Source organism: Sorex araneus, chromosome 5, assembly GCF_027595985.1.
Source record: "Sorex araneus isolate mSorAra2 chromosome 5, mSorAra2.pri, whole genome shotgun sequence".
Classification (NCBI taxonomy): Eukaryota; Metazoa; Chordata; class Mammalia; order Eulipotyphla; family Soricidae; genus Sorex; species Sorex araneus.
The window spans coordinates 35846387-35872489 of record NC_073306.1 but is presented as its reverse complement, the minus strand read 5'-3'; the positions used below and the strand labels follow the sequence as shown (position 1 = coordinate 35872489).

At 59.1% G+C, this 26103-nt stretch overlaps 3 protein-coding genes across 12 annotated transcripts in view; 1 reads left to right on the top strand and 2 right to left on the bottom strand.

Annotated features, from left to right (window-relative positions):
• Positions 1-5533, top strand: part of CTPS1 (CTP synthase 1) — a 32254-nt gene extending 26721 nt beyond the window's left edge. For both annotated transcript variants that reach the window (XM_004614207.2, XM_055139405.1), the window contains exons 14-19: positions 292-388; positions 1378-1433; positions 1535-1631; positions 2031-2175; positions 2479-2570; positions 3967-5533. In XM_004614207.2, coding sequence (XP_004614264.2) covers positions 292-388; positions 1378-1433; positions 1535-1631; positions 2031-2175; positions 2479-2563 — 480 coding nt within the window. In that variant the 3' untranslated portion in view covers positions 2564-2570; positions 3967-5533. The remainder of the gene's footprint in view (positions 1-291; positions 389-1377; positions 1434-1534; positions 1632-2030; positions 2176-2478; positions 2571-3966) is intronic.
• Positions 5534-7175: 1642 nt separating this feature from the next.
• Positions 7176-9731, bottom strand: SLFNL1 (schlafen like 1). Its single transcript, XM_004614302.2, has 4 exons — positions 9369-9731; positions 8052-8570; positions 7788-7931; positions 7176-7298 (listed from the first exon to the last, which is right to left on the bottom strand). The coding sequence occupies exons 1-4, from the start codon at positions 9729-9731 to the stop codon at positions 7176-7178; spliced, it is 1149 nt and encodes a 382-aa protein (XP_004614359.2).
• Positions 9732-12696: 2965 nt separating this feature from the next.
• SCMH1 (Scm polycomb group protein homolog 1) overlaps positions 12697-26103 on the bottom strand; it is a 211157-nt gene continuing 197750 nt past the window's right edge. For all 9 annotated transcript variants that reach the window (XM_055138836.1, XM_055138835.1, XM_055138842.1 and 6 more), the window contains 3 exons: positions 22140-22334; positions 14718-14860; positions 12697-13816 (listed from right to left, as the gene is read on the bottom strand). In XM_055138836.1, the coding sequence (XP_054994811.1) occupies positions 13691-13816; positions 14718-14860; positions 22140-22334 (464 nt within the window). In that variant the 3' untranslated portion in view covers positions 12697-13690. The remainder of the gene's footprint in view (positions 13817-14717; positions 14861-22139; positions 22335-26103) is intronic.

Below are 26103 nucleotides of genomic sequence, written 5' to 3'. Positions count from 1 at the left end.
CCCCTGGCGGCACTAGTACCCTCCCCCTCCCCGCCGCCCCCTCCCGCCAGCATCTTTGGGGTTGTCCAAGTGGCGCCAGCTCCCTGAGCACTGTTTGAAAGGTGTCTCCCTCCCTGTCCCCTACTCCTTACAAAAAGAGGAAAATGAAAATGGCCCCTGGGAGGCATTTTCCCCTGTGATGAGGCACTGCCTGGAAGGCAGGGCTGGAGACTCAGGCCCTTCACGGCCCCCCCCCCTTCGGCACAAGGGGGGGTTCCAGGCCCCACGTGTCTTGTTCTGGAACCCCTCTAGGTCATCGACATGCCAGAGCACAATTCCGGGCAGATGGGTGGAACCATGCGGCTGGGCAAGCGGCGCACCCTGTTCCAGACAAAGAACTCCATCATGCGTAAGGGCGGCTCCGCGGGGCAGCTGCCCCTGGGCTTCGTTCTCCTTCCTGTCTCCTCCTGCTTGCGACTACTCTCTGCCTCGAGCCTGAGAGGCTTGTGGGTGCCAAAGGGGGACAGGCAGGGGACACTCCCTTACTTAGCCCGCCCCTCTCCATGCCCTGAGGTCCCACAGCTGTGATTTTGTCCCATAAAAATAGGTTTATGGGGCTGGAGCGATAGCACAATGGGTAGGGCGTTTGCCTTGCACTCGGCTGACTCAGGTTTGATTCCCAGCATCCCAGGCTGATTCAGGTTTGATTCCCAGCATCCCAGCACTGCCAGGAGTAACCCCTGTGCACCGCTGGGTGTGACCCAAAAAGCAAAAAAAAAAAAAATTGGTTTATTAGGGGGCTGGAGTGATAGTACGGCGGGTAGGGAGGGCCTTTGCCTTGCACGCGGCTGACCTGGATTCCATTCCCAGCATCCCATATGGTCTCCCGAGCACTGCCAGGAGTAATTCATGAGTGTAGAGCCAGGAGTGATCCCTGTACATTGCCGGGTGTGACCCAAAAAGAAGAAAAAATAGGTTTATTAAAATACGTTTATTAAATAGATTTAGGAAGGTCTGTGGAGTGGGAGTCATGAGGGCTGCCTTCCGGGCCTTCTGGGGCCCGCTGCTGCCAGCCTGTTACAGATGGGGTGTCAGGGGCATCCGTGCAGCTCAGATGGTCTCAGGGCTCCTGCCTGGGGTGGTTTCCCGGGAAGCTTCCTGCAGAAATGTGCCCTGTGCCTTGGGTGCCCCATTCTGGGGTGGAGAGGCGGGTCTGCTTCTGTGTGGTCACACGTCTTAGGACCATGGCTCTGGGCAGTTCCAGGTGATGGGTGGAGGGGCAGGGTGCAGGAGCACTTGACAAGGCCCAGCTGTCCTGGCTGTGTATGTACCTGGACCTGATGGCCCACAGGGCTTGAGTTGGGAGGCCCGTGGGTCATGTCTCTGCTCGCTCCCCAGGGAAACTCTACGGGGACCTGGATTACCTGGAAGAGAGACATCGCCACCGGTTTGAGGTGAGGAGGTGGGGTCTCTGCCTGCTTGGTGCTCCTTCCCGGTGTGCTGGGAAAACTCGGGGCGTAGAACACCAGCAGAATCATGCCTCACGCTTCTGTAGGTGAACCCAGTCCTGAAGAAATGCCTGGAAGAGCAGGGCTTGAAGTTTGTCGGACAGGATGTGGAAGGAGAGAGAATGGAAATCGTGGAGTTGGAAGGTGAGTGCAGGCGCAGTGTTGGTGGACAGCGGCGTGTGGAAGACTCGGTGTCCTGGGCCCGTGGAAATGAGGGAAAATACGCTGAGAGGCTGCAGAGGTGACAGGAATGTCAATTGGCAGCAGCCCTGGCTCTGGGGGGCCAACGGTCTCAGCGGCAAGGGGCCGGTGTGTCTGCAGCTGTTCTTGGTACTGTGCCTGCCCTGGGCAGCCAGGAACCTGGGGGGAGCCCCTCGCTGACCCTCGGGCCCGGGCATCTCGGCGGGTCCCTGCGGAGGAGCCAATTGGCACCAGTGCTATGTCTGGGAATCTGGGCTGGGGAGCAGCGAGTGAGCGAGCCTCTCCCTCCTCCCGTTCTGGCGGCATGCGGAGTGATGCTGTGGCTGCTGTGCTCTCTTCCAGATCACCCCTTTTTTGTGGGTGTGCAGTACCACCCTGAGTTCCTGTCCAGGCCCATCAAGCCGTCGCCCCCCTACTTTGGCCTTCTCCTGGCCTCGGTGGGCCGACTCCCGCATTACCTCCAGAAAGGCTGCAGGCTCTCGCCCAGGTACGCAGGTGACTCGCGCCCAGGGGTCTGCCCAGGCTGCCCGCCCCGTCCCTGGGCAGCAGCACTGCAGTAGGCTGGCCCCTGTGCACTTCCCGCCTCGGCGGGTCAGGGGCTTCAGTGTGTGGTTGAGTATGGCCGAGTATCTGCCTTGGGAGACGAGAGGAAACGTGCTCGGCCACACCCGGCAGCGCCGCATCCCCAGATGCTACGATTGCGACTGTGGCTGTGCCCTTGGGGAGGGTGAGGGACCGGGCACCCCGTGGCCGACGCAGATGGGGTGAGTAAAGCGTCTGAATTCCGCAGGGACACCTACAGCGACAGGAGTGGGAGCAGTTCCCCTGACTCGGAAATCACGGAGCTGAAGTTCCCGTCAGCGAATCATGACTGAAGTCGGCGTGAGTAGCTTTGTCGGCTTTGGTGGGCGTGCAGAGCCAGGCGTGGTGAGGTCAGCGGGCGGGACGGTGCTGAGACGGGGGTGCTGCGGGGTGTCGGGGTAGCGGCCAGGCTGGCCAGGGCTCAGGGAACTGCTTTAGACCCTTATTTCAGGTAAACGGAGAGCTCTTGAGTGTGACAGTTGGTGTGGGTCGTCTTGGCAGAGCCCAGACTCGAGCCAGGAAGTGCTTCCCTCTGTAGTTGTACTGTCATGGATTCAGAGCAGCTCTGAGTGTCACGCCTGTGGGGAGGGGGCACCACCAGAACTCCAGCGCCCCCCCAGAGCACCTTGTGCCCAATGGCTCCCACCGCCTGCCTCTCCCCATGCTGTTCTTCACCCCGTCTCGGAGCTCATCTTGTTGGGTTTTGCCATTTTGCTTTAGTCATTTTGTGCCCCACATATGGGTGAGACCATTGCTTCAGTGGTTTTCAATCTTTAATTGGTGGCGCTCAGAGCCTGTTCCCAGGCCCCAGGCTCTGTGCTCCAGAGTCACTTTCTGGTGTCGTGCCGTGCCAGGGCTGGAGCCTGGCCCCTTGAGGGCAAGCTCGTGGCCCGTGCCGAGAGACAGCTGTCCGTACCGGGCTTTGAGCGCACGTGTGCGGCAGTCTCCTGCTGGCTGCCGCTTATTCCGCCAAAGCCCCAGAACCCAGACAACAAAGAGCTCAGTCTCTCAGTGGCAGGACGTACCCGTTTATGAAGTGAAGTCGTTGTGGGCATTTGTGAGGTTGACGTCCCTGAGGACAGCAGAGCGGTGGGTGGGGAGGTGGCTGGCGGGGCTGTGGTGCCTCTCATGCTGGAGGCCCAGGGTTTGGTCCCAGGCACTGCTCGGTCCATGAGCACTGTTGGGAGCCACCCTCTGGGCGCGGGGTTGGCCCCAACTCCTTCCCCACCAGAAACATACTGGAGTGGGCTTACTTTTTTAGTCTAAATAAATGTACTGCTGGTGGTGTAAAGAGGTCTGGGGGAGGGGGCTCAGAAATCTGGGCTGGCAGGCAGCCCCTTGGGGTCCTGCACCCCCGCTGGCTCGGCCTGCAGGGAAGGGTCTGTGGGGAGGAGCACTTGGCCCTGAGCATAGATGCTATCCCATGTGGGGCAGTGCCCATCAGCGGCCTTGGCACGCGTGGGCCAAACCACCGGTCCCCACCTCCTGTAGACTGGCGTGGCTGAAAACCGCCAGCTTCCATGGCATTTCTGAGTGCCTTGCTGAGCTCTGGGGGATTTCCCGACTGCAGGTTCCCCATTGGCAGCCACGTTAGGGGTGCACAGCTGGGGCCACAGGTGGGCAGGCTGTGGGGTCAGGACTCCAGAACCACAGGTGACGCAGGATGGTGGTGACTGGGGTTTTGCTTTTCACACAGGGATGATTCTCCAAGCAGCGCCTTCAGACGCCTTCAGATGGAGTTAACAGCTTTGATTTCACACTTGGCTTTTGACACTTCCTTTAAATTATGTTTGTATTCAGATTACTTTACTATGGGGAGCGGTACCCGGGAGGCTGTCAGCCCCTGCCCAGAGAGCTGCATGGCGCTGGACACGCTTCTTCACGTCTACACCTTGCAGACTAGCAGCAGGATCTGGGGGCCAGAGCAGATGCCGGGCTGTGGCTGGTGGAGGCCCCCCAACCCCCCACCTGCCTTGCCCTGTTACTCCACCTACCTCGCATCATTGTGGGTTGGCGTGGTAACCCGTGGCCTCCCCTGGAGGCCAGGCCTTTTGGAGCGAGCAGGGAGGGGTGCCTTAGCTGGTGCTGCTGGCCGGCATGTGGCAGCAGGAGGGTCAGTGGGGCGGGGCAGGAGGAAGCCCACCTCTGGGTTTGGTTTTTAGCACCCCAGGCTCTGCCTGAGCTCTTACCCCCCCACCCCACCCCACCCCCGGGGCCCGGGAAACACTCCTTGCATCAAGGGGTCCCTTAGCGAAAGAGCAGACTCTTGGGAACTGCCTCTGAACGGCCCTCCCAGGGAGCCTGGCTCGAGGGGACTTTTCCTTCCAGAACGGTGTCAGCTGCAGTTAAAGGGCAGGCGGGCAGAGCTATTTCCTTAGCGAGAGGCGGCGGCGGTGGCCAGAGCCGTGCGCCTGTGTTCTGGCGGGACGTGGTGTATACTCTAACTTAAATAAAAAAACAACAGGACCCAGCACGCCCTCGGCTCATGGTGCTGTGTCATGGCCCCGTGGACACGCTCCACTCCGGGTGCGTGGTCGCTGTGCTCGGGCCGATTGCTAACACACTCGGAGGGAGGCCCCTGCTGCTTCTCAAGCACCAGAACTGTCCAGCAAAGGCTGCAGGAGCGGACTCGGGGCTGGAGCACGTGCCTTGGGTGTGGGAGCCCCAAGTTTGGTTCCTGGCACCGCCCGGACCAGTCCTGAGACATGCCTGATACCTGGTTCTTGGCTTCTGTTCCGACTTGTGGGTACCAGTGTGGGCCTGCTTCTCCCTGCTGGGCCTGGGCCTGGGCGCCACATGACCCGGGGCTGGGGACTGGTGCCTGGTCGCCGGCAGGACTTGCCCCTCCGCACCCCGGAACTGTGCCTCGGGTCTGCTAGCCTGGGTGGGTGAAGCCCACGGCAGTCTCTGCACCCCACAAGGGATGTGGCTGAGGTTGGCCCCCGCCCAGCCTCTGGCTGTGGGCGTATCTACTTCTGACTCCGTTCTTGTGGAGGTGTCAGCAGAGATGTGGGGTGGGGTGGGGTGGGGTGGGGTGGGGTGGGGGAAGCTCCCCACGCTTCCACGCACTCACAGGAGGAACTGGCTATTGGATGGAACCTCTCAGCATTTATTCTGCTCCTGCCTCACATATACCCAGGAGGATGTGCACTCCCTTGGACCCCTCTTCCTGTCCAGGCCGCCGTCCTGGACAGTGTGTCCCCTCCCCTCCCCCTCCTCCCGGCTCGGTTCTCCAGGACTGAAATAAAATGTTTTCACTTGCACCGTCTCCGTACTTTGAATGTCTGGTGGGTGGGATGCAGACACTCCCCGTTGTGTGTAAATGCCTTTTCCTGTGCCTGGGAGTCAGGTCTGCCCTAAGTGACAGGACAGTCCTGCAGCAGGGAGGACTTGGCGGTGCCTGGAGAGGCCTTAGCCACAGTGTGTAAGTGCTGGCCAGTGGCACGCTTTTCAGGAAAAGTGCAGACAATCTCTGGGCTTGGTGCGTGCTGAGGTCCTCATTCTCGCGAGGACACGGGGTGGAGGGGGAGCCATTCTGGCTGAGGTCCGTGACTCTTCACTCTTACAGATGGCCCTGCAGCTCCTTTGCTGGGTCTCCACGGGCATCAGTGCTTTGCCAGTGAGAGCATTTCTGAGGCGGGGGGCATGCATTTGCAGCCACAGACCTGCCTGCCTGCCTGGTCAGCCCTCAAGTGGTCACTGAGAACTGCCTCAGGGCCTGTGATCAGGTCTCCCTGGGGGCCTAGGGGGGGTCTTGGCACCCTGGCCACATTGGGTGTGTGCACCAACAGCTGAGTGGGTGCCTGGGAGATGGTGACCCAGGGCGCCCCGGCTGGTGAGTGGAGGACTCTGTTCCAGAGCTGTCTGCCTCCCGCCGGGGGCCCAGGGCCTGGTGGATGAGGGGCAGAAATGGGCATCCCTCAGGTACCTGGTTTGAGCGTGAAATTTCTGGAAGCTCAGACTTCAGATTCAGGATGCATTAGTCACCTGCCACGCCCGGTATGTTGGAGGTGTGCTTGTGAGAGAGGCCAGCCCGCCTCGGGTGGTGTAGCTGGAAGGGAGCGGGGCGGCGGGGTGGAGGCTGGTGGGGGTCAGGAGGGAGTGGAAGCTGTGAGTTTGATTTGGAGGAGAATTTCAGACCAGAATCTTAGACATTTGGCTTATGCCCCCTTTTCAGAAAATAAGTGTCCCCTCCCACCACCACCTCAGAAGACTACTCTCATGAACTGGCTCCCAGTGTACCCAAGGCCCCTTGGCGCAGCACTGCAGTGTGAGCTCGGGACAAGCCCTGGCGAGGCCGCTTTACAGGGGCTCGGGTGGAGTTAGAAGCCGGGCGGCCAGAAAGAAGCCCTGGGCACGTGTGGGAGTGTGTCACCCTGGCAGTGCCTGCAAAGCGGCCCACTCCCACCCCTCGCCACTGTCTTGCAGGAGGAAGGGAAGTAACACCCACCCGAACCTCCAAGATGCCCTTTAAGGCACAGGGGGACAGACTGACCCCTAACGCTCCCGGTCTGGCTCTGCCGCAGCAGGTTAGTGGGTAGGGCGTTCAGGACCCCTGACTGAGCCCTTCCACCAAGAGCCTCGCTTTCACGGAGAACCCCAAGGCTGGTGCCTCCAGGAAACTAGTTCCCGGCCTTGTGGCCACCCACAGCTGAGTCCCCAGCCTGCTCAGATGAACTTTTCAGGCAAGAGGATCTTCCTGGAGCCCTCAGTCCTCAGGCCCAGGACAAGGGGGGCTGAGTTCTCACCCAGTCTTTCTGGAAGGTTCCTCGGGGATCACGCCAGAATGAGACTTGAGCTCTGAACTGGGAATGGAGCCTCGTCGGGGCGGCCCGAGTGCTCGAGGGTCGGGGAGCGGCCCCCAGGGTTTTATTGGGAGGCCGGGTGGGGGCCTCCATCGGGCGCTCACATGATGCAGCAGGTGCACGACTGGGGCTGGCGTCGCTGCAGCTGCTGCCGGAGCTGCTCCTTCTCCGCCGTCAGCGCCTTCACCCGCTCCTCCAGCTTGCTCAGCTCGGCCATCCACTTCTAGGGGCACAGCAGAGAGCTGAGCCGGGCTGGCTCTGGCGCTGGATGCCGGCAGCTGCTCTCCAGCCCACCCCCGCTGGGTGGAGCCATGCCCCTGGGCTCTGAGGACAGAGCCTGGACCCTGGGATGCCGGAGCGTGTCCAGCCCCTGTCAGTGCCCAGCAGCTCTGAAGGCCTTTGCCATCCCCACCCATCTGCCTGTCCCAGCTCCTGGCCCCGCCTCTAATTTCTGGAAGGTGTTTTGTTGTTTGTCCCAGGGATCAGACTCAGGGCCTTGCGCATGCAGGCCAGGGGCTGTGCCACTGCCTTCCCGCGGCCCTCCTCTGCTTCCCGGCTGGCTCCCTGCCACCACCTGCCATTTCCCTCTTTTGAAGGGGATCGGCAGACAGCCCTGGACCGCCCCTGGTTCCCCCAGACACGGAGCAGTGACACAGTGGCAGCAGGATTGGGGTGTGGAGGGACCTCCCTCGTTCTCACGGGTCCCACACACCTGCCGGCACCACTCCTGGATGGCGTGCACGGACAGCGGGCCCTGGATGCTCCCGTCCCGCCGCAGGAACACCTCCCCCTGGTCCGTCTCGTACAGCCGGGGCTCGACGGGGGTCTTGGGGACGTGCACGCTCAGACGGATCACCTGGGGGGGAAGCCACAGCGGCGCTGGCCGCCCGGTCCTGACCGTTGCCCCCGTGGCGCCCGATTCCCTCCCAGGAGTGCCTGCCAGCAGCAGCCCCCCACCCCCGCCACCCCCGCCCACCTTGAGAGGGGCGTGGGTGGTGGCGCTGACCACCGGGATGAAGGTGAGCGTGTAGGCGTCGGGGAAGACCTGCGGCCGGAAGCCCTGCAGGATGGAGTCGACCAGCAGGCGCACGCGGTCCTCCTCGCGCCGGCTGCAGCGCGTGCCCTGCACCAGCCCCGTGTCCTCCACGCCCACGAACAGGCTGCCGCCCTCGCTGTTGAGGAAGGCGCACACGTAGCGCCGCACGTGGTGCTTGAAGGTCAGGCTCAGGTACTCGCCGCCACCCCGCTTGAACTCCACGTTGCGCGTCTCGCTGCCCAGGCAGGCGCCCTGGAACAGCCGCTCCTGGCCCAGGATCTCCTGGTACCCCAGGGCGCTGTCAGAGCGCACGGTGCTCGGCTGACCCTGGAGGCTGCCCCAGCGTGGCGTCCTGGGCGGGCTGGGGGAGGTGGAGAGCCAGTCCCGCGGGGGGCTGGGGCCCGGGCTAGGGCCAGGGCTGGGCCCTGGGCTAGTCACTGGGCTGGGGCCACTGTCCTCCTGCTGGTGAGGGGTCAAGAGAGGGCTATAAGGGCCCAGCAAGGGTGGGGAGCCCTGACCTGGGGGGCGCAGGCAGCACCCTGCCTGCTGATGTGCCCTCCGGGCAGGAGCTCTGATTCTTTTTTCTCTTTTGTTTTCTGGGTCACGCTCGGCGATGCTCAGGGGTTACTCCTGGCCCTGCTCTCAGGAATTACTCATGGCGTTGCTCGGGGGGCCATATGGGATGCCGGTGCTCAAACTCGGTCTGCCACGTTCAAGGCCAACGCCCTGCCTGCTGTGCTATGGCTGTTCTGGCCCCAGGAGCTCTGATTCTGCCCCCGATCCTGGGAGCAGCATGGGGCAGGCACCTTTCTCCTCCTTTTCCCCTTATGGGGGATCTGGGGTGTGTGCGGTGGGTGTGAAGGGCTCTCTTCCCAGGAGCTGAGAGCTGGAGCCCCCAGGGGGCTACGTGCATCCCACCTGGGCTGCTGAGACCCAGGCTGGCTTGGTCTAGGGGACAGAGCAGCAACCTGGGGCCTTGGGCCTGAGCTACGGGCCTCCGAACTGAGAGGGGCTCCCGGACCTCCCACCTTCTTGCTGCTCTTGCGGATGCCTGGTGTCTTCTGGAGGACAACCAGGGCCTCCCGGGTGCCCATTGGTGGGTTCTGCCCTGGGCAGGCTGTGTCTCTCCCTGGGATTCCTGCCCCCGCCCTCTGCCCGTGAGCCCGGCTACAGGTCATGCAATCACTCCTCGAACTCTCCTCCCCGTGCGCCTCTGGTCCCTGGGCTGCCCACCCACCCCAACAGCCCTGCACTCACCTCTCTGTGGCCGGAGGGCCCCCGGCCTTCCCCCACCACCAGCTCCTTCCCGCGGGCCACGAGCTCCCGCAGGACCTGGTGCTCCTCCATGGCCACCTGCAGGCGCGAGGGCAGCGCGGCCAGCGTGGCCTTGTGCGCGGGCACCTGCACCAGCGCGTAGGCCTTGCGTGGCCGCCGCACCACCTCGATGTGCTCCCGCGCCACCGGCAGCTCCAGCCGCTCCAGCGTGTCCCGCAGCAGGCAGCTGAGCACGGGCACCGAGAACTGGGGGTTCAGGTGGCCCACGTAGAGCAGCTGGGTGCCGGGCGCCTCCTGGGGCCCGGGCGTGGCGCCGGGGAGGGGCTGTGTGGTGGGGGTCTCCATGAGGCCTTCTGCGCCTGCGAGCCTGTGGATTTCTTCTCAGGGGACTCCGGGGTCCTCAAGGCCCGTGGCTCCTCCCAGTGCTCGCCCGGGACACCGGAGGCACCAAGGCTCCTGGGGTGTCACACGATGGCAGGGACTGGACAGGGATGGGGAGGGGAGGGGGTGGAGGGCCGGCAGGAAAGGGCCTGCCACCCACCTGTGGCCTGGGACAGGAGATTGGGAGGGGTCAGAGGCTGAGCACTGGGGCCCGCCCCCACATCCCACACAAGGCACCCTGGGGGGTCCCTGCGGCCTCTCCGTGCTCTGTCACTGGCCTACAGGTCCCATTTCCCCTCTCAATCCCCTGCCTGGGGCGTCCTGGGTGCCCTGGGGCTTCCTGGCCAGAGACCCCTGCTCCCCGGACACTGCCCCTCGGAGACACCCTGCTCAGAGCCCCGGGCTGCGGGGCCCACCACCACCTCCTGGTGCCTGGTCTGTGGGCAGGGCGCCCTGTGGGTCTCTGGAACCTGGCTGTACCCCGGCGTTGGGGTGGACCAGCCTGGACTCTGGGAAGATGAGAATTCTACCACTGGACTACCGGTGCCCCTTGGTTTGGAGCTGATGGAAGCAAGGCCCTTCCAGGAAATGGCCTTTGATCTCAAGTCTGGAGGCCGGTGGACCCGGTTCAGAACATCTCTGCCTGGTCGCCAGGGCAGAAAGGGGTGGGAGGCACGAGGCCCAGAGCTGGGACCCCTGGGACGTCCCTTCTGCACTTTGCACACGTGTCAGCCCCACACTCACCCCTGCGCACGGCTGCGGGTCAGCGTGGGGGGCGCCTTGGGGCTGCATCTTTTCAGATCAGATCCTTCAGGGCACACGGGAGAGGAGGAGAGGGGAGGCCTGGTGCCCTGGTGGTTCCTGGGGGAGCAGGGGCGGGCGCCATCTCTGAGCTCCCGCAGCCCCCGCCCCTGGCCAGTGCGGGCACTGGGAGGCAGCAAGCAGGGGCCAGGCAGGAAGCGGGCGGGGCCTGCCAGCCGCTTCTGTGAGCTCACGAGGGGCCACAATGCCTGCTGGTGGGTGTCAGGCCTAGAGTGGGGAGCCCCCACTTCACCCCAGCACACAGACCCCTCTCCCCACTCACTCCGCTGTGGGTCCCCTCTGGGGGGACATGCCTCCTCCCACCCATGCCTGGAGCTTCAGTCACCGGTCCTGGGCGCCACGGGACACCGCTGTGCCCAGCCCCCTGCGGGCGGGACCAGCACACACGACTGTCCTGGGCTCCCTCTAGCCCTGGTCTCCACACCGGGCTGGGTACAGCTGCTGGCCAGCAGAGTTGACGATTGGGTCAAGCCACGCCGTGGCTGTGGTGCTGGATGATGTGGGTATTCAGGGCACGGAGGAGACCCCCGCTTTATGGCTGCAGAAATCTCCGTTTGGGGGGGCCGTGGGGGAGCAGGGCCTTCCTCACTCAGCAGCTCTCGGTGGCACCTTCCCATGCTGCTGCAGTGCAGGGCTGGGGGAACCCCCAAAGGCAGCTTGTGTCAGACCGGGGTCACCGCTGGGCCAGACTCTGTCGGGAAGGAGCGGCTTTTCGGAAAGCCCACGGTGCCGGGTTCCCTCGTGCCCTCGGGGACTGAGGTCAAAGCTGGGGAGAACAGACTATGGTGGGGGGCCCGGGAGCCCCTTCCGTGGGCCCTGCCCCCTGCTCGCTGCTGTGGTATGCGCAGCTCTGAGCTCCTGACCCCACGGCTCGCTCTCCCGGCCCCCCTCCTCTTTGCCTTCCGATCCCCCGGGCCCCTCTGGGTCTTCCTGCCGGACGTTTGTGACCGTATGTGACAGACCCCACTTGGCACTGGGGAAATTACAGCTTCAGCATGTGAAACTAGAGGAACACTAGCGGGAGGAGGGCTGGTCTGTTCCAGCCCCGGGGCCTGGCGCCACGGCAGGAAGGCGATGCTCACTGCCTAGCACAGCCCGCTGGGGGCCACGGCAGGGCCACTGGGCTCCTTGGGAGCAGGAAGGATATCAGGAAAGTGACCTCGGAGCTGGGGATATGTCACAGCCTGTGTCCATCAACCACGCCACTCTGGCCTGTCCAGCGCTGCCCATCACTGCCCGCTGGGTCCTGCCAGGTGTGCAGCGGGTACCAGGAACCCCCTATTTGCTCACGGGCGCCCGTCCTGACTGGCCTGAGAGGTGCGGGCCACAGCTTTGTTGCCACAGGCCAGGCCCACCCACAGAGACGGGCCTGTTCAGCCTCAAAAGTACCGATGCTGGCTGGCCACTGAGCACTTCACAGGAGCTGGGCCAGAACCTCACCAAGGTCCCGGGGAAGAGCAAGTGTAGAGTGGTGGTGGGTGTGTGAACCCGTCCCTGCTGGGGGCTCCCTGCAGAACCAGACCCAGAGCCCCCAGGAGTTCCACGCAAGTAGGCCTTGTGTGGCTGCCGCACCGCCTCGCTGTGCTCCTGCGACGTGCTTACATTGTGACAACCAGTCACAGGAGTCTCGGCACGAAGCCCCTGCTGGGTGCAGGAGCCAGACCACTTCCTGGCGCTGCCGGGCTGCTCTCTGCCCCCATGGAGCCTCGTGCGTCATGAGGAACAGGTGAGACACTTCCTACCTGCGCAGGTACTGCTGCTGCCAGGGAGTGCCCATGCGGCAGCTGCTTCTCTGCCCTCTGCTGTGACCCATCAGGAACACACCTCCCTCCCCCTTCCCACAGGTGACAACCCACCCCTCACTCCCGTGGGCACCCTAGCCTGCATCTCTCCTCAGCCCCCCCAAGACAAGCTGAGCTGGGGGCTTCTGCGGAGGGCTGTGGACCCTATCACTGTCCTCTCGGCCCTCAGGACAGGGAGTCACCCCCGCCTGTCCGGGGGCACCGGGCAGGCAGTGCTCACCCCCTCACTCATCCCGAGGGGCGGCCGTGTCCACGCCCAAGGACCTGCTGTTGGGGGCAGTGATTTGATGAAAGAGACCCTGGCATCGATGTTGTCTTTTATTTAGAAACAGATCGACATAAAATAAGTCCCGACCGCAGCAGGGGAGGCTCCGAGGCCGACATGCTTACATAGGAAGCGTGTGGACAGTGGATGTGGCCCACCAGGCTCCGCCGGGAGACCCCCTCCCTCCACACTGCTGGGCAGGGAGGGGCTGGGGCAGCGGGAGCGCCCCCTTGAGGAAGGAAGGGGAAGGGCGCCCGCATCCAGGCCTCCCAACTTTGATGGGGGTGCGGGGGTGTTCCAGGCTTCACGGGGGTCAGGGCCGCCCCAGAGAGAAGGTGCTGCGGGAGTGGCCGTGACAAGGACCGTGTCTCTGTGGGGTGGCCGCTCCTGAGAGCCAGTGTCCGGAAGGAGAGGAGCAGCAGCCGGGGGCTTGCCCCAGTGCCAGAAACAATAAATTAGCAATAAGAAAAGATTTTTTTTCTTTTTTTTCTTTTCTAAAAAGGTAGAGGTTTGCACCATGAGTCAGAAGTGTGGGGAGCGCTGGGGTCGGGGTCATACTAGCCCGGCAGCAGGGACTAGGCTCCCGGCCACTGCGGGGCTGGCTCCATTTGGGGTCAGCCCCGTCCTCCGTTGCTGGGAAGATGCTTGGGCTCGTGGAGAGCGGCCGGCCAGGCTCGAGGAGTAAATACAGGGGGGCCCAGCGCCCCGGCAGGGCTGCGGGGGCGGGCGGCGCCGGCCCGGGGCCCCGCGGCTTGGCTCCTCCGTCCTTCACGGAAGGACGCCCTGGCCGGCTCCCCGGGCCGGGAGGGGGACGCCCCCGCCTGCGGGCCCGCGCCGGGCAAGGGCCCCCCGGGCCGGGACGGGGACGACCCCCGCCTGCAAGGCCCAAGCGGGCAGGGGCTCCCCGGGCCGGGAGGGGGACGCCCCCGCCTGCGGGCCCGCGCCGGGCAGGGGCTCCCCGGGCCGGGAGGGGGGCGCCCGGGCAGGGGCTCCCCCCGCCTGCGGGCCCGCGCCAGGCAGGCCGGGCCGCCCGCTCAGAACTTGCCCTGCTTCAGCCGGTCGATGTGGTAGGAGAGCTTGAGCGCCGGCCCCAGCTTCAGCCCCATGTATTTCATCATGACGTCACTGCGCAGCAGCAGCAGGGCCTTGCCGTCGATCTCCTGCGGGCGGCGGGAGGAGGCGGTCAGGGGCCCCGCCAGCCCAGCGGCCCTGCCCTGCGGCGGCGTGGGAAAGGGCCACCACCTTGGAGCTACTGCGTGAGAAAGCCCTGCCCCCCAAACGGAGACACCGGCTCTCCTGCAGTCCTTGCTCCTCCCCAACCCTCCCGGACTCCTGGGCAGGGCCAGCTCCTCCCGTGCGGGCACCGCGGGCCTCTGCTGCCCTTCCCCAGGGTGAGGTCCCCGCTCAAGCCCGTCTCCTCCTCCAGGAAGCCTCCACGGATAACATGCCTGTGACTGTCACGGGCGTGCTCCCTGCGTGGCCAGGGCCCGCCTGCCACCAAGCCGGCACTGACCCAGCAGCTGCGGCAACTTGGGGCCTGATCCCAGAGCACCCTTTCTGGCCACCTGGCGGGGCAGACGGGGATGATCAAAGGTCTGCTCCACAGAGCCAAACGTCCGAAGAGCAGAGCAGGGTGCTGTGGGAAGAGGCTGCCCCCCGCCCCGTCAGGAGCACGAGCACTGCAGAGGGGGTTGTGCCTGGAGCTGGACGGGTGGCAGCGAGATCAGCGGCTCAGGAGGGAGCAGAGTGAGGAGGAGGCTAATAGGGAGGAGGCTTGAGGCCTCCCTAACCTGGGCCCAGGCCCTGTGCAGCTCGTAGGCCAGGGCAGGTAGATGGGAGAACATGCATTCCCGGGGGAGGAAGCACACCCTGGCCTGGCCTGAGCGCCTGGGCCACTCTAGGGGGCGACTCAGACCCCCCCACCGCGGGACATGGTATGGTGGTGTCAGAGCCAAGATGCAGAGCAGACGCAGACGCCCATGGGCCGCGGGAGTCCGGCCCACAGCTGCAGGAGCAAGACGCCCGCCACGGCGGGGCAGGACAGGTGGGGGCAGCACCTACGTGTTTACGGAAGAGGTCGGCGTGGGGTCCGAGCTGAGGGTCCGCGTCCCGGACAAATTGCATCACGTCCTCAACTGTCCACGAGGAAGGGTCCCGGCTACTCAGTCGAGAGGCGTCCCGGCTTTCCAGATACCGGTCGGACCCTGTGGGAGGGGAGGGGCTGAGTGAGGTGTGCACAAGGGCTCAGGGTCGGGGTGGCAGAAAGGGCAGCTTTCGCCTTCGCCCGGGGGAATATTTAATTTTTGTTGCTTTGGGGTCACACCTGATGATGCTCAGGGGTTACTCTTGGCTCTGCACTCAGGAGTCACTCCTAGTGGGCTCAGGGGACCATATGGGATGTTGAGGATCAAACCCAGGCTGGCCGCGTGCAAGGCAAACGCCCTACCCGCTGGACTATCTCTGGCTCTGGGGATCATTTTTTTAAAAACAAAGTAATATGGATTTGTTATTTTACTTTTAATTTATTATTTTTTAAGATTTTAAAATCGATTTACTGTGATGCAGACTTCTATAAAGCTGTTCATGATTAGGTTTCAGTTGTACAGTGTTCCAACACCCACCCCTCCACCAGTGTACGGTTCCCTGCACCAGGGTCCTCAGGTTCCCTCCCCTCAACCCCCGCCTCGAGCCTGCTCTCTCTCCCTTTCCCTCTCCCTCTCTCCTTTCTCTCCCTCCCTTTCCCTTTCCCTCTCTCCTCTCTCTCCCTTTCCCTCTCCCTCTCTCCTTTCTCTCTCTCCCTTTCCCTCTCCCTCTCTCCTTTCTCTCCCTCCCTTTCCCTTTCCCTCTCTCCTCTCTCTCCCTTTCCCTTTCCCTCTCCCTCTCCCTTTCCCTTTCCCTCTCCCTCTCTCCCCTCTCCCTCTCTCTTTCCCTCCCTCTTTCCTCTCTCTCCCTCTCTCTCTCTCCCCCCTCTCTTCTCTCATCTCTCTCTCTCCTCTCTTTTCCTTTCCCTCCTTTTCTCCCTCCCTGCCTTTGGTGCCTTTGGGCATTGTGTTTTGCAATACTGATACTAAAAAGTTGTCAGGTATATCCCTTCACCTACTTTCAATACTCAGTACTTGTCCAGTGTGATCATTTCTAGCTATTATTGTCATACTGGTCCCTTCTCTATCTTACCTACCCTCCACATCACACACTTGTGGTTGATTACATTTTTACTTTTTTTGGTGTGGGGGGGAATCACACCCGGCGATGCACAAGGGTCACTCCTGGCTCTGCACTCAGGAATTAACCCTGGTGGTGCTCAGGGGACCATATGGGATGCTGGGAGTCGAACCCGAGTCGGCTGCGTGCAAGGCAAATGCCCTACCCCCTGGGGACCATTTTTAAAGAGACTTTGGTAGACTGGCAAGATTAGAGCCAGATCCTTGGGGCTGAGGGAGAACAACGGTGATGGCTATTAGCTCTTCTAAGGCCTGAAGGCCAAGGACCTTAACTACAGCCAAACACGGGACATAGAAAACAGCCTTGCCTTGGCTGCCAGAGATCTCAAGTTAACTCAGTGCTTCCCTTGGAGAGCATGAAACCCCGACCAGATTTTAATCTAAACCTGGCTCTGAGCGCTCGCTTCCTGGTGAGCTTCGGAACATCTGTGTTTTGGCATTTTGATCCGCTCTGCCGGGGATGTGTGTTTCCCTCCCTCCGGTCCCTCCTCTCCTGGCAGCGTGCAGCTCAGTGCAGGAAGTGCTGGCTGCGAGGACCCGCAGCCTTAGGAAATGTTTCTTGTCTAATCCTGGAGTAAACGGTCCCACCAAGCATTTCACATGTCTCCGGCTCTCACTTCTGCATCCCATTACCTCAGTAACCCACTCTCTGGACTCGGGGATCACTCCCGGCGAGCTCGGGGTGTCCTACGGGATCAGACCCAGGGTCGATCAAGGGCAAGGCAAGTGTCCGACCCATATCTAGTCTCTGAAAAGTAGTAAAACCTGTAACCTCCACAAAGATCCCCAAGCCCTGTTAAATGTAGTAACAGTATCACCTCAGTCTCTCTGCAGGCTCTGTACACAGCCTCGCGGGGTACCTGAAGTGAACCCTGAGCCCCGTGCTAAGCCAGGAGGGGGGTGCTGCTTAAATGGTTTCTACTTGTGACCCCTTCCACCCAAGAAATTTTATGCCACCCCAGGAATATAGGCATGTAAGTACTTAAACCAAATATTTCTGTCAGTCACTGTCATTCCGCTGCTCATCGATTTGCTCGAGCGGGCACCAGTAATGTCTCCACTTTGAGACTTCTTGTTACTGTTTTTGGCATATGGAATACACCACGGGTAGCTTGCCAGGCTCTGCCATGCAGGCAAGATACTCTTGGTAGCTTGCCGGGCTCCCTGAGAGGGGCGGAAGAATCGAACCCGGGTCAGCCGTGCAAGGTGAACACCCTACCCACTGGGCTGTCGCTCCAGGCCAAACCAAATATTTACTGATAATAAATCATGAAATTCTTTTCGTACTCTCCATATTCACTTAAGTGACCCCGTATGGGTTCATGGCCAACAGTTTACAGAGTCCTGGTGCGGAAGGTCCTGAGAACAGTGGCCCTGCCTGACTTTCACTTCCGGTCACTCCCTGGCCCCACCCCATTCCTCCCCATGCCCCAGACATGCCACTTTCTTTATGCTTCTAGCACAGACTGTATTTTCATCCTCCAACTTGCCATTTCCTGTCTGTAATTTTCTTTCTTTTCTTTTTTTTGGCGGGAGGGCACATCTGGTGGTACTCAGGGCTTACTCCTGGCTCTGCCTTTGGGGATCACGCCTGGCGGGGCTCCGCTGCATGTGGTGCAGGGGGTGGAACCAGGGTCAGCCACATAACAGGGCAAATACCTCGACCCCTACACTATCTCTCCAGCCCCGTGATGCTCTTTTTCTGGATCTCTTCACTCTTTGTTCTTTCTTAGTTCTAACCTCTAATGCCGACTCCTTACATAAGCCTTTCCTGATCACGCGAGAGTCCTCAATTCCCTACGCCGTCCCTTCTCATCTAGTCACCCACCCCCGCCCCTGGCACAGACCACTACTTAAAATAATATTATACATTTATGTTTATTATTCTCTTCCCTATTTCCTGATAGGTCCCTGTAACATTGTGATCATAAAAAGGTTTGGTCTTCACCCGTTTCTAGCACGAAGCTCACAAAATCCTTGGAATTTTCTAAGTAGAGAGAAATGGAAATGTCTTTTTTTGGTTATGTTTGGGGGCCACACCTGGTGGTGCCTGGGGGCTACTGGAGGGCCCTGGTGCTCAGGGCTCATGCTGGCTCTCCTGCCTTTTAAGTTTTTGGATGTTTTTGGCCACACCCAGTGGTGCTCAGGGATTACTCCTGGCTCTGTGCTCAGGCATCACTCCTGGTGGGCTCAGGGGACCAAATGGGATCCTGGAGATTGAACCCGGGTTGGCCATGTGCAAGGCAAACACCCTACATGCTGTACGATCTCTCCGGCCCCCATCTCTCCTGCCTTAAAAGTGTCTTTTTTGGGGGGCTGGAGCGATAGCACAGTGGGTAGGGCGTTTCCCTTGCATGCGGCTGACCCGGGTTCGATTCCCAGCATCCCATATGGTCCCCTGAGCACCGCCAGGGGTAATTCCTGAGTGCAAAGCCAGGAGTAAACCCTGTGCATTGCCGGGTGTGACCCAAAAAGCAAAAAAAAAAAAAAGTATCTTTTTTTTTTTTCAATTAACGCAGCTCCTTTCAGCTATGCCTGAGTGTTTGGATAAAGTGGATTTTGTAGAGCTCCTAATGGTGGAGAACCAGCCTTACGATGTTCAATTTCACTCCTAGCTTGTCTTCCCCCGCCTTAGCTCTGCTCACTGTGCTGAGGCCCCTTTTCAGCGCTGCAGGCCTCATGACTGAGTCATCTCTCACAACTCACACACCTGGGGCTGGGCCTGCGGAGGGCGCATTCTCCTGTGCCCCGAGGGTGTGTTCAGACAACCCTCCTAAGAAAGCTCCTATTCTGCAGAGGTCAGATGCAACAGACCCTCTGCTCTTCCTGTCCTCTGACCTCTGGAGCTCCAGGCTTTGACCCTTTGTGACACAAAGGCTGCTGGGCACCCAGCTTGCTTCCTTCTGTCCTATCCCAAACCCTGCCAATTCTAGAGAGGTAAGTTATCCAATTCACCTGCTTTCTCTTACATTCAACTCCAAACACCTCGTCCCAAGGCCTCTCTCTGATTCCTGCCCCCGCCTGGCATGAAACCACTTGAGGATTTTAAAACATTTTCCTTTCTTTTTTTTTTTTTTTCTTTTTTGGTCACACCCGGCGATGCACAGGGGTTGCTTCTGGCTCTGCACTCAGGAATCACTACTGGCAGTGCTCAGGGGACCATATGGGATGCTGGGAATCGAACCTGGGTCGGCCGAATGCAATGCAAACACCCTACCCACTGTGCTATTGCTCCAGCCCCCACATTTTCCTTTCTGACTGTAGCTGCCCATCTTCCCAACTTTTGTGGGGCTTACGTCCACGGCAATCACTATAATCACCAAGAAGCAGAATAATCAAGCTTCAGTGGTCCCTTGTCCTTCCGTCTCAGCCTGGCCCTCTTCCCTCCTCTGCCCACATCCGAGGCTGCTAACCTCTCAAACTCTACCGATTCCCTTCTGTCACCCCCTGCTCCCTGCCCCAGCTGGCCCTACTGTAATCATTCCCCAGCCACTCTTTTTCCACACACATCTTGGTGCCGAAGCAGAAAATCACAGCTCCTACAAACTGGCAGTCTCCACGTCTAGCTGGGCCCAGTGCCTCCCTTCCCCGTGATCCGGGCTCTTCCTGTCTTCCTTAGCAACCGTCTTTCAGGACCCCTGAGCTCTTCCTTCCCCAGCCCCTCTCGTTCATGCACGGCCACGGTCGGTCTTCCCTGAGTCTGAGAGAGCACAGACTCCCTCCTGCTTCTCAGAGATCCATCCGTCTGCTCTGGACTGCTCACCTCACCCCTGCCCTGCCCTTAAATTTATCCTCTCTCCTTTCCTCTTGGTTTCTTTCTCTTGAACACCCAAGTCGTCGGGCTGAGAGGCTTGCACGGTGCTGACTCGGGACCCTCTTTTGAAGGTCACCGTCCTTCTGCTTCACATCCAGCCCCTGTGCCCACTGCAGTCTGCTCACTTGCCAAGGCCAACAGTTACCCGCCAACCGCAGGACCTGGCAGAGATAAGGCACTGTCATTACGCTGTCCCCTTGCCAGTGCTGTGCTCCTGAAAACGCTCCTGGGGGCAACAGTCGCAACATCACCCTGTTCTCTCTACCCTCATTTCTTTGTCCACTCTCAGGCTTTTCTGGCTTCTACCTCCTGGACTCTGTTCTCCCCAAGATGACCCTCTTTGGCTATCTGTTCTTCCCTCTGGCCACATACTCTCAGGAAGTGGATGTCATTCACTGGATAGTTTCGCCTACCATCTCTTTGCTGATGATTCCCCAACATGTACCTTTAGCTTAGTTCTTGCCCCGACACTCAGAGCAGCACCATCACCGCCGGGGCCTCTGGGTATTTCAGGGCTTCCCTCCCATCCTGTTCTGTTTGAGTTTGGTTCCGTCTTGGGGAGTGACATCAGCAACCTATCCAGCCTCCCCTCCTAGACACCCGGGGCCATTCCTTACTCTGGTCTTCCTCAGAATCCTTGAATATGACTGAATTTACCTTATGTATAGTTTCAAATCTACTCCTCTACAAACCTCCTACCACTGCCCAGGCCTGACCTATTCTAACAACTTACTCTGGTCCTGTCCTTCAAATCCATCCTCAATACATGACTCACAGGCCTACCAACAATAAATCCTATTTAGGTCCTGCCTCTAATGAAAAGTCTTCCCCCACCCTCCCAAAGTCTTTTTGGGGTCACACCCAGCAATACCCTGTCTCTGCACTCAGAAATTACTTCTGGTGGTGCTTGGGGGACCATGTGGGATGCCAAGGATCAAACCTGGGTCAGCTGCGTGCAAGACAAATGCACTCCTTCCTGTACTATTGCTCTGGCCCCGTGAAAAGTCTTTGGTGGCTTCTCCCTGCCTAGAATATCAACACCAAACTCTTTCTTTCTTTTTTTTTTTTTTTGCTTTTTGGGTCACACCCAGCGATGCACAGGGGTCACTCCTGGCTCATGCACTCAGGAATCACCCCTGGCGGTGCTCAGGGGACCATATGGGATGCTGGGATTCGAACCCAGGTTGGTCGCGTGCAAGGTAAATGCCCTACCCACTGTGCTATCACTCCAGCCCCAATACCAAACTCTTTCTTCCAGCATTTAGAGTTCTCTTCTATAGGGCTGGGGCAGTAGCACAGGGGTTAGGGCACATGCTTTGCACGTGCCACGCTGAATTCTATCTCTGGCACTGCATGGTTCTGTAAGCACTGCTCAGCCTACACGACACTGCACTGCTGGGCCCTAGCATCATTCTGTCCAGATAAATTGCCCGAGAATTACCAAAATTGGCCCCTTGGCCCTTGGAAGCCTCCCCGCAAATAAAAATATTTTCTACTATATATTCCTGTATATTCAAATTTCCAGCCTTTTCTCTTTGAAATCCCATACTATATATTTTATTTGCTTTGGGGTGACACTCAGAAGTACTTGGAGGTTACTCCTGGCTCTGCACTCAGGAATTGCTCCTGGTGGTGCTCAAGGGACCATATGGGATGCCCAGGACCAAACCTAGGTCAGCTGCATGCAAGATAAGTGCCCTACCTGCTGTGCTATCTCTCAAGCCTACACTGTGTATCAGCAAAACCAAACCACATGCAGTTATTCCTCTACTTGTGCTAAATTGTCTTCTTAGAAAGATCTTCTACCCTCCTATCTCTGATACGAACATTCACACAGTTACCCTCTGCAGCGGGGTGGGGAGCCTTTTTTGTCTCTGCCAAGGGTCATTTGCACATGTATGCCACCAGCAGCAGGCCACATAATACAGGTGGAAGGACTGTGGGCAGCACAAGTAGAGACCCTCTGAATTCATGGGCCTTACTCAGCCTGCAGGTGGGACATGCCCCACCCTTGCTCTGAAGTGCCACAGTGTCCCTCTGAGTCTGAGTCAGGTGTGCCTCGTAGCTTGCTCAGACTGCCCAAAGCAAATCTGTGAATTCAAGATAGTGTTTCGCAACGACAGTGCTTGAGTGTGGGTCTCCCTCGCAGGCGGGGAGCTCCTTTGAGGAGAGGGATGGATTTTTGCATCCTCATGGCAGTAGATGGTGTTCAGACCACCCTCCTAAATTAATGGGTAAGTCCCACTCTGCCCCTTTGGCTCTAGGTCTTGGGGTCTTGGCTTCCATTATGAAATGCCCAGAGCTTCATTTGTCTCCCAACAGCCGAGGACCCCGGTCAAGAGCCGAGGACCCCCATCAAGAGCCAAGAACCCCAATCTAAACAGTAAGCAGTGATCGACTGAGCTTACTCCCGAGGAAGGGACGGGTGTGCGTGCAGGGCTGGCTTACCCCTGGCGCACAGCCGGCGCACGGCTGAGGCGGAGCTCAGTGGGTGGCCGCAGGCCGGAAGCAGAGGCCTGTATCCAGTGGTTCGAAGATTCTGGGAGGAGCCGACGAGGTTGGTGGGGTGCAAGGTAGAGTCCATGGAGTCTGAGTGTGGCTCCAGTGACCGGGCCAGACTGTTCCCCAGGACAAAGTTTTCACCTGGAAAACAGGAAGGGCAGAGACCATCAGAGCAGGCCCGGCACTGGCGCAAAGGGTCCTGTCTGGGCAGTGCCAGAGGAGGCCCAAGCAGGAGGTCCCTGTAGCTGTGGTCACGCTGGCTCTCACGGGGTCATTTAAGTCAAGTCCAGTCACCCTCTGGGCTTTGGTCTCCCGAGAGACTCTTATTTTTTTCCTTGTGAGGTTTTATTTTTATGTTTTGGCTTTTGGGGTCCACCCGGCAATGCTCCTGGCTCTGCACTCAGAAATTACCCCTGGCGGTGCTCAGGGGACCATATGGGATGCTGGGAATCAAACCCAGGCCAATGCCCTACCTGCTGTGCTATCGCTCCAGTCCCCCTTCTGAAGTTTTATTTTTATGTTTTGGCTCTTGGGGTTCACCCAGTGATGCTCCTGACTCTGCACTCAGAAATTACCCCTGGCGGTGCTCAGGGGACCATATGGGATGCTGGGAATCGAACCTGGGCCAATGCCCTACCTGCTGTGCTATCGCTCCAGATCCCCTTCTGAAGTTTTATTATTTATTTATTTATTTATTTATTTATTTTGCTTTTTTGGGTCACACCTGGCGATGCACAGGGGTTACTCCTGGCTCTACACTCAGGAATTACCCCTGGCTGTGCTCAGGGGACCATATGGGATGCTGGGATTCGAACCCGGTCGGCCGCATGCAAGGCAAACGCCCTACCCGCTGTGCTATCACTCCAGCCCCTGAAGTTTTATTTTTATATTTTGGCTCTTGGGGTCCACCTGGCGATGCTCCTGGCTCTGCACTCAGGAATTACTCCTGGCAGTGCTCGGAGGACCATACAGGACACTGGGGGCAGAACTTTGGTCGGCCGCATGCAAGGCAAATGCCCAACCTGCTGTACTATTGCTCCGGCCCCTTCCCCCTGAGAGACTCTTCCTCCTAGAATTTATGGTTTGGTCTGAGGAGGAGAACCTCATAAAAACAGAACAATCTGGCTAGGGGCCACACCTACTATGCATCTGATCTGAGGAAGTGCCCAGGCCCCCAGCACTGCCGGGTGTGTCCTAGACCTCCTGGCACAAAGCCCGGGCAGCATCGTGTCCGCAGGAGCCTTGCACTGGACTTCCAGCCCAGTCAGCCCAGAACTGCCGTGGGACCCCTGGACCTCCTGACCCCTGCTCTGAGCCCTGCCCCCTGAAATAAAAGAAACATGGAGCTTTTCTAGGATCCAGAGGACCGTCTTACAGGTAGGAGGCCAGGGCAGGGAGTTGGGGTGCGAGGGAAGAGCGACCTTTGCTTGGATGAGGGTGCCTAGGGGATGGCCACCTGCAGGGTCAGTAGGACCCTTAGAGACCCTTAGAGGATCTTAGAGATGCTGCATTAGAAGGCCTGGCTGGAGGGCTGGGTTCAAAGGACCCATGCCACGTGTGCATGCACCCTTGTTTCAGGTTTGCTTCATTAAACAGGAAAAGTCCAAGGGAGCCGGGATGGCAGAGTGGGATGAGCAGGGTGTGGGGCTCGGGAGCTGGGGTGGAATTTGGGTCTGCCGCTCAGACATCTGGTTTCTGCCAGCAGACAGCCTCCTCGTCTGGAACGGGGGAAGCTGCTTCCCCTGGCGGGGCTGTGAGCACCGACAGAGAACGGCAGTCACGGTCTTTGTCATGGGACTCTCATCCCTACAGTCCCGTCCACACCAGGCAGCGCCCCTCGTCCTTCTCCGGGGGACCAACTGCAGACACGCCTGACGGGCCCTACGGACGCCTCAGCTCCTCTGTCCCAGCCGCAACATTCTCTGCCCCTGCAGAGGGTCCTGGCCACTGAGCTGTCGCACCGTCCTTTGTGGGGTTTCTTAGCTACTGGACATAGCCGCCGCTCAGGATTCACTCGGGGACGCTGGTGATCACTCTCTCCTGGCACACAGATCCACAGTACGACTTCTGTGTTAAGACGACTAAGGATTTTTGTATTGCTGTAAAGGACTCACCGAAACAGGCTTGATACCCAACGGCTTAAAGTCTGACTGAGCAAGAGACAGCGATTTACCCTTATCTCCGGCAGCTGAGAAAATGATAAATCCACATACTTAAGCTGCTTCAGAAACCCCAAGCACAAAAGGCAGAAGGGAAAAAAACCTATTAAGACGCAGCATCATAAAACCCAGGATAATCAAAAGGCCCCTAAGAGCAGCCAGAGAACAAAGACTCAGGCATGAGACCAATGGGAGGAGAGATGGCAGAGTCTTGTTTTTTCCCAGTGGGAAGTTTGCCACTGGGATAGGTCAGGAGAGGCGGGAGCGGCCACCCTGGGGGAGGACTGGGTGCTGAAAGGAATGCATGACCCCTGTCGGCAACAGTGCTGTATAAACCACAGTGCCTCAAAAGCTAAAAGGGAAATAGTACCGTCCATAGAGGGAGGCCCTGGGGCGGGAGGGACACTGGGGACACTGACGGGGGGAAGGGCAGCGTGGAAGGGCTTCGAGTTGGAACACTGTATGTCTGAAACTTGATCAAGAGTAACTTTGTAATTCACGGTGATTCAACAAAAAAAAAGAGTGGTAGCGGACTTTTGTGGCAAGCTAGAAGACAACAGGGTGGTATATTAATTTTTTATTCATTTATTTTTTGGGGGGGGTGCCAGAGATCAAATCTAGGGTAAGAGCATTATTTTTAAAGTGCTAAACACCAACAAAATGGTGAAGAAAAAAAAAAGACAAAATCAATCATTCTAGAGATACAAAAGCTGAAAGTACTCAATGCCAGTGGACTATAAATATAAGAAATATTCAAAGGAATCCTTCAGGCAGAGAGAACATGATGATAAATAAAAAAAAAATCTCTGGCTTTATACCAGGGACTCTCAAGAAGAGTCCCCCTGAGCTAGCCAGGAGTGATCCCTGAGCACGGGGCAGGAGCAAGTCCTGAGCACAGATGGGCGTGGCCATAAAGCCAAGCCAAAACAAAACCCCAAAGTAACTTATTTGAAATATCATGAACTTGGGGCTGGAGTGATAGCATAGCGGGTAGGGCATTTGCCTTGCACGCGGCCGACCCAGGTTCGATTCCCAGCATCCCATATGGTCCTCTGAGCACCGCCAGGAGTTATTCCTGAGTGCATGAGCCAGGAATAACCCCTGTGCATAGCCGTGTGTGACCCAAATAGAAAAAAATAATATCATGAACCTGGGGACTTTGGCAGGAGAAAGGCTTTGTGACTAGCTCAGAGGACCTTGCTGAAAACTAGAAAGACAGACATAAGGATCTCAGTGTCGAGGCAAATAGGTTCCTCTAGCAGAGAGGAACCTGGACAATCCCCCAAGGGCCGACCCCTTAGTGCTGCTTGGATTTTCAACTACAGTAAGACTAATGGAGTCACTGGGGCCGGCTAAACTAATGCACTTTCCCCAACATCATCAGGTTTGTAAAGAGTCCCTCACTGCTCGTTCTCCTGAGCCCCTGCCCACGCAGCGTTCTGAAGAGACTCCGGTGTTGTGTCCTCCAAGAGTCCTCCCCCGACCTCTTGCTTCACCTGACTCTGGGCAAGGCCGCCTCGGCTCCAACCTCTTTGCCCAGATTTGTTTACTCGCGTCTCCCTCTCTCCGCTGGGAACTGTTCCAGAGCAGGGCTGGAGTCTGCTTCATCTCTGTCTCCCACAGTCTGACACAGGGTCTGGGGCACCCGGGAGCTGACAAATGTTGCACCGCCAGAACAAAGGCAAGTGGCTTGGATTCCTCAAAATGCCCATGTTATGTCACGGAAGGCGGGGTAAAAAGAAGGACTAGAA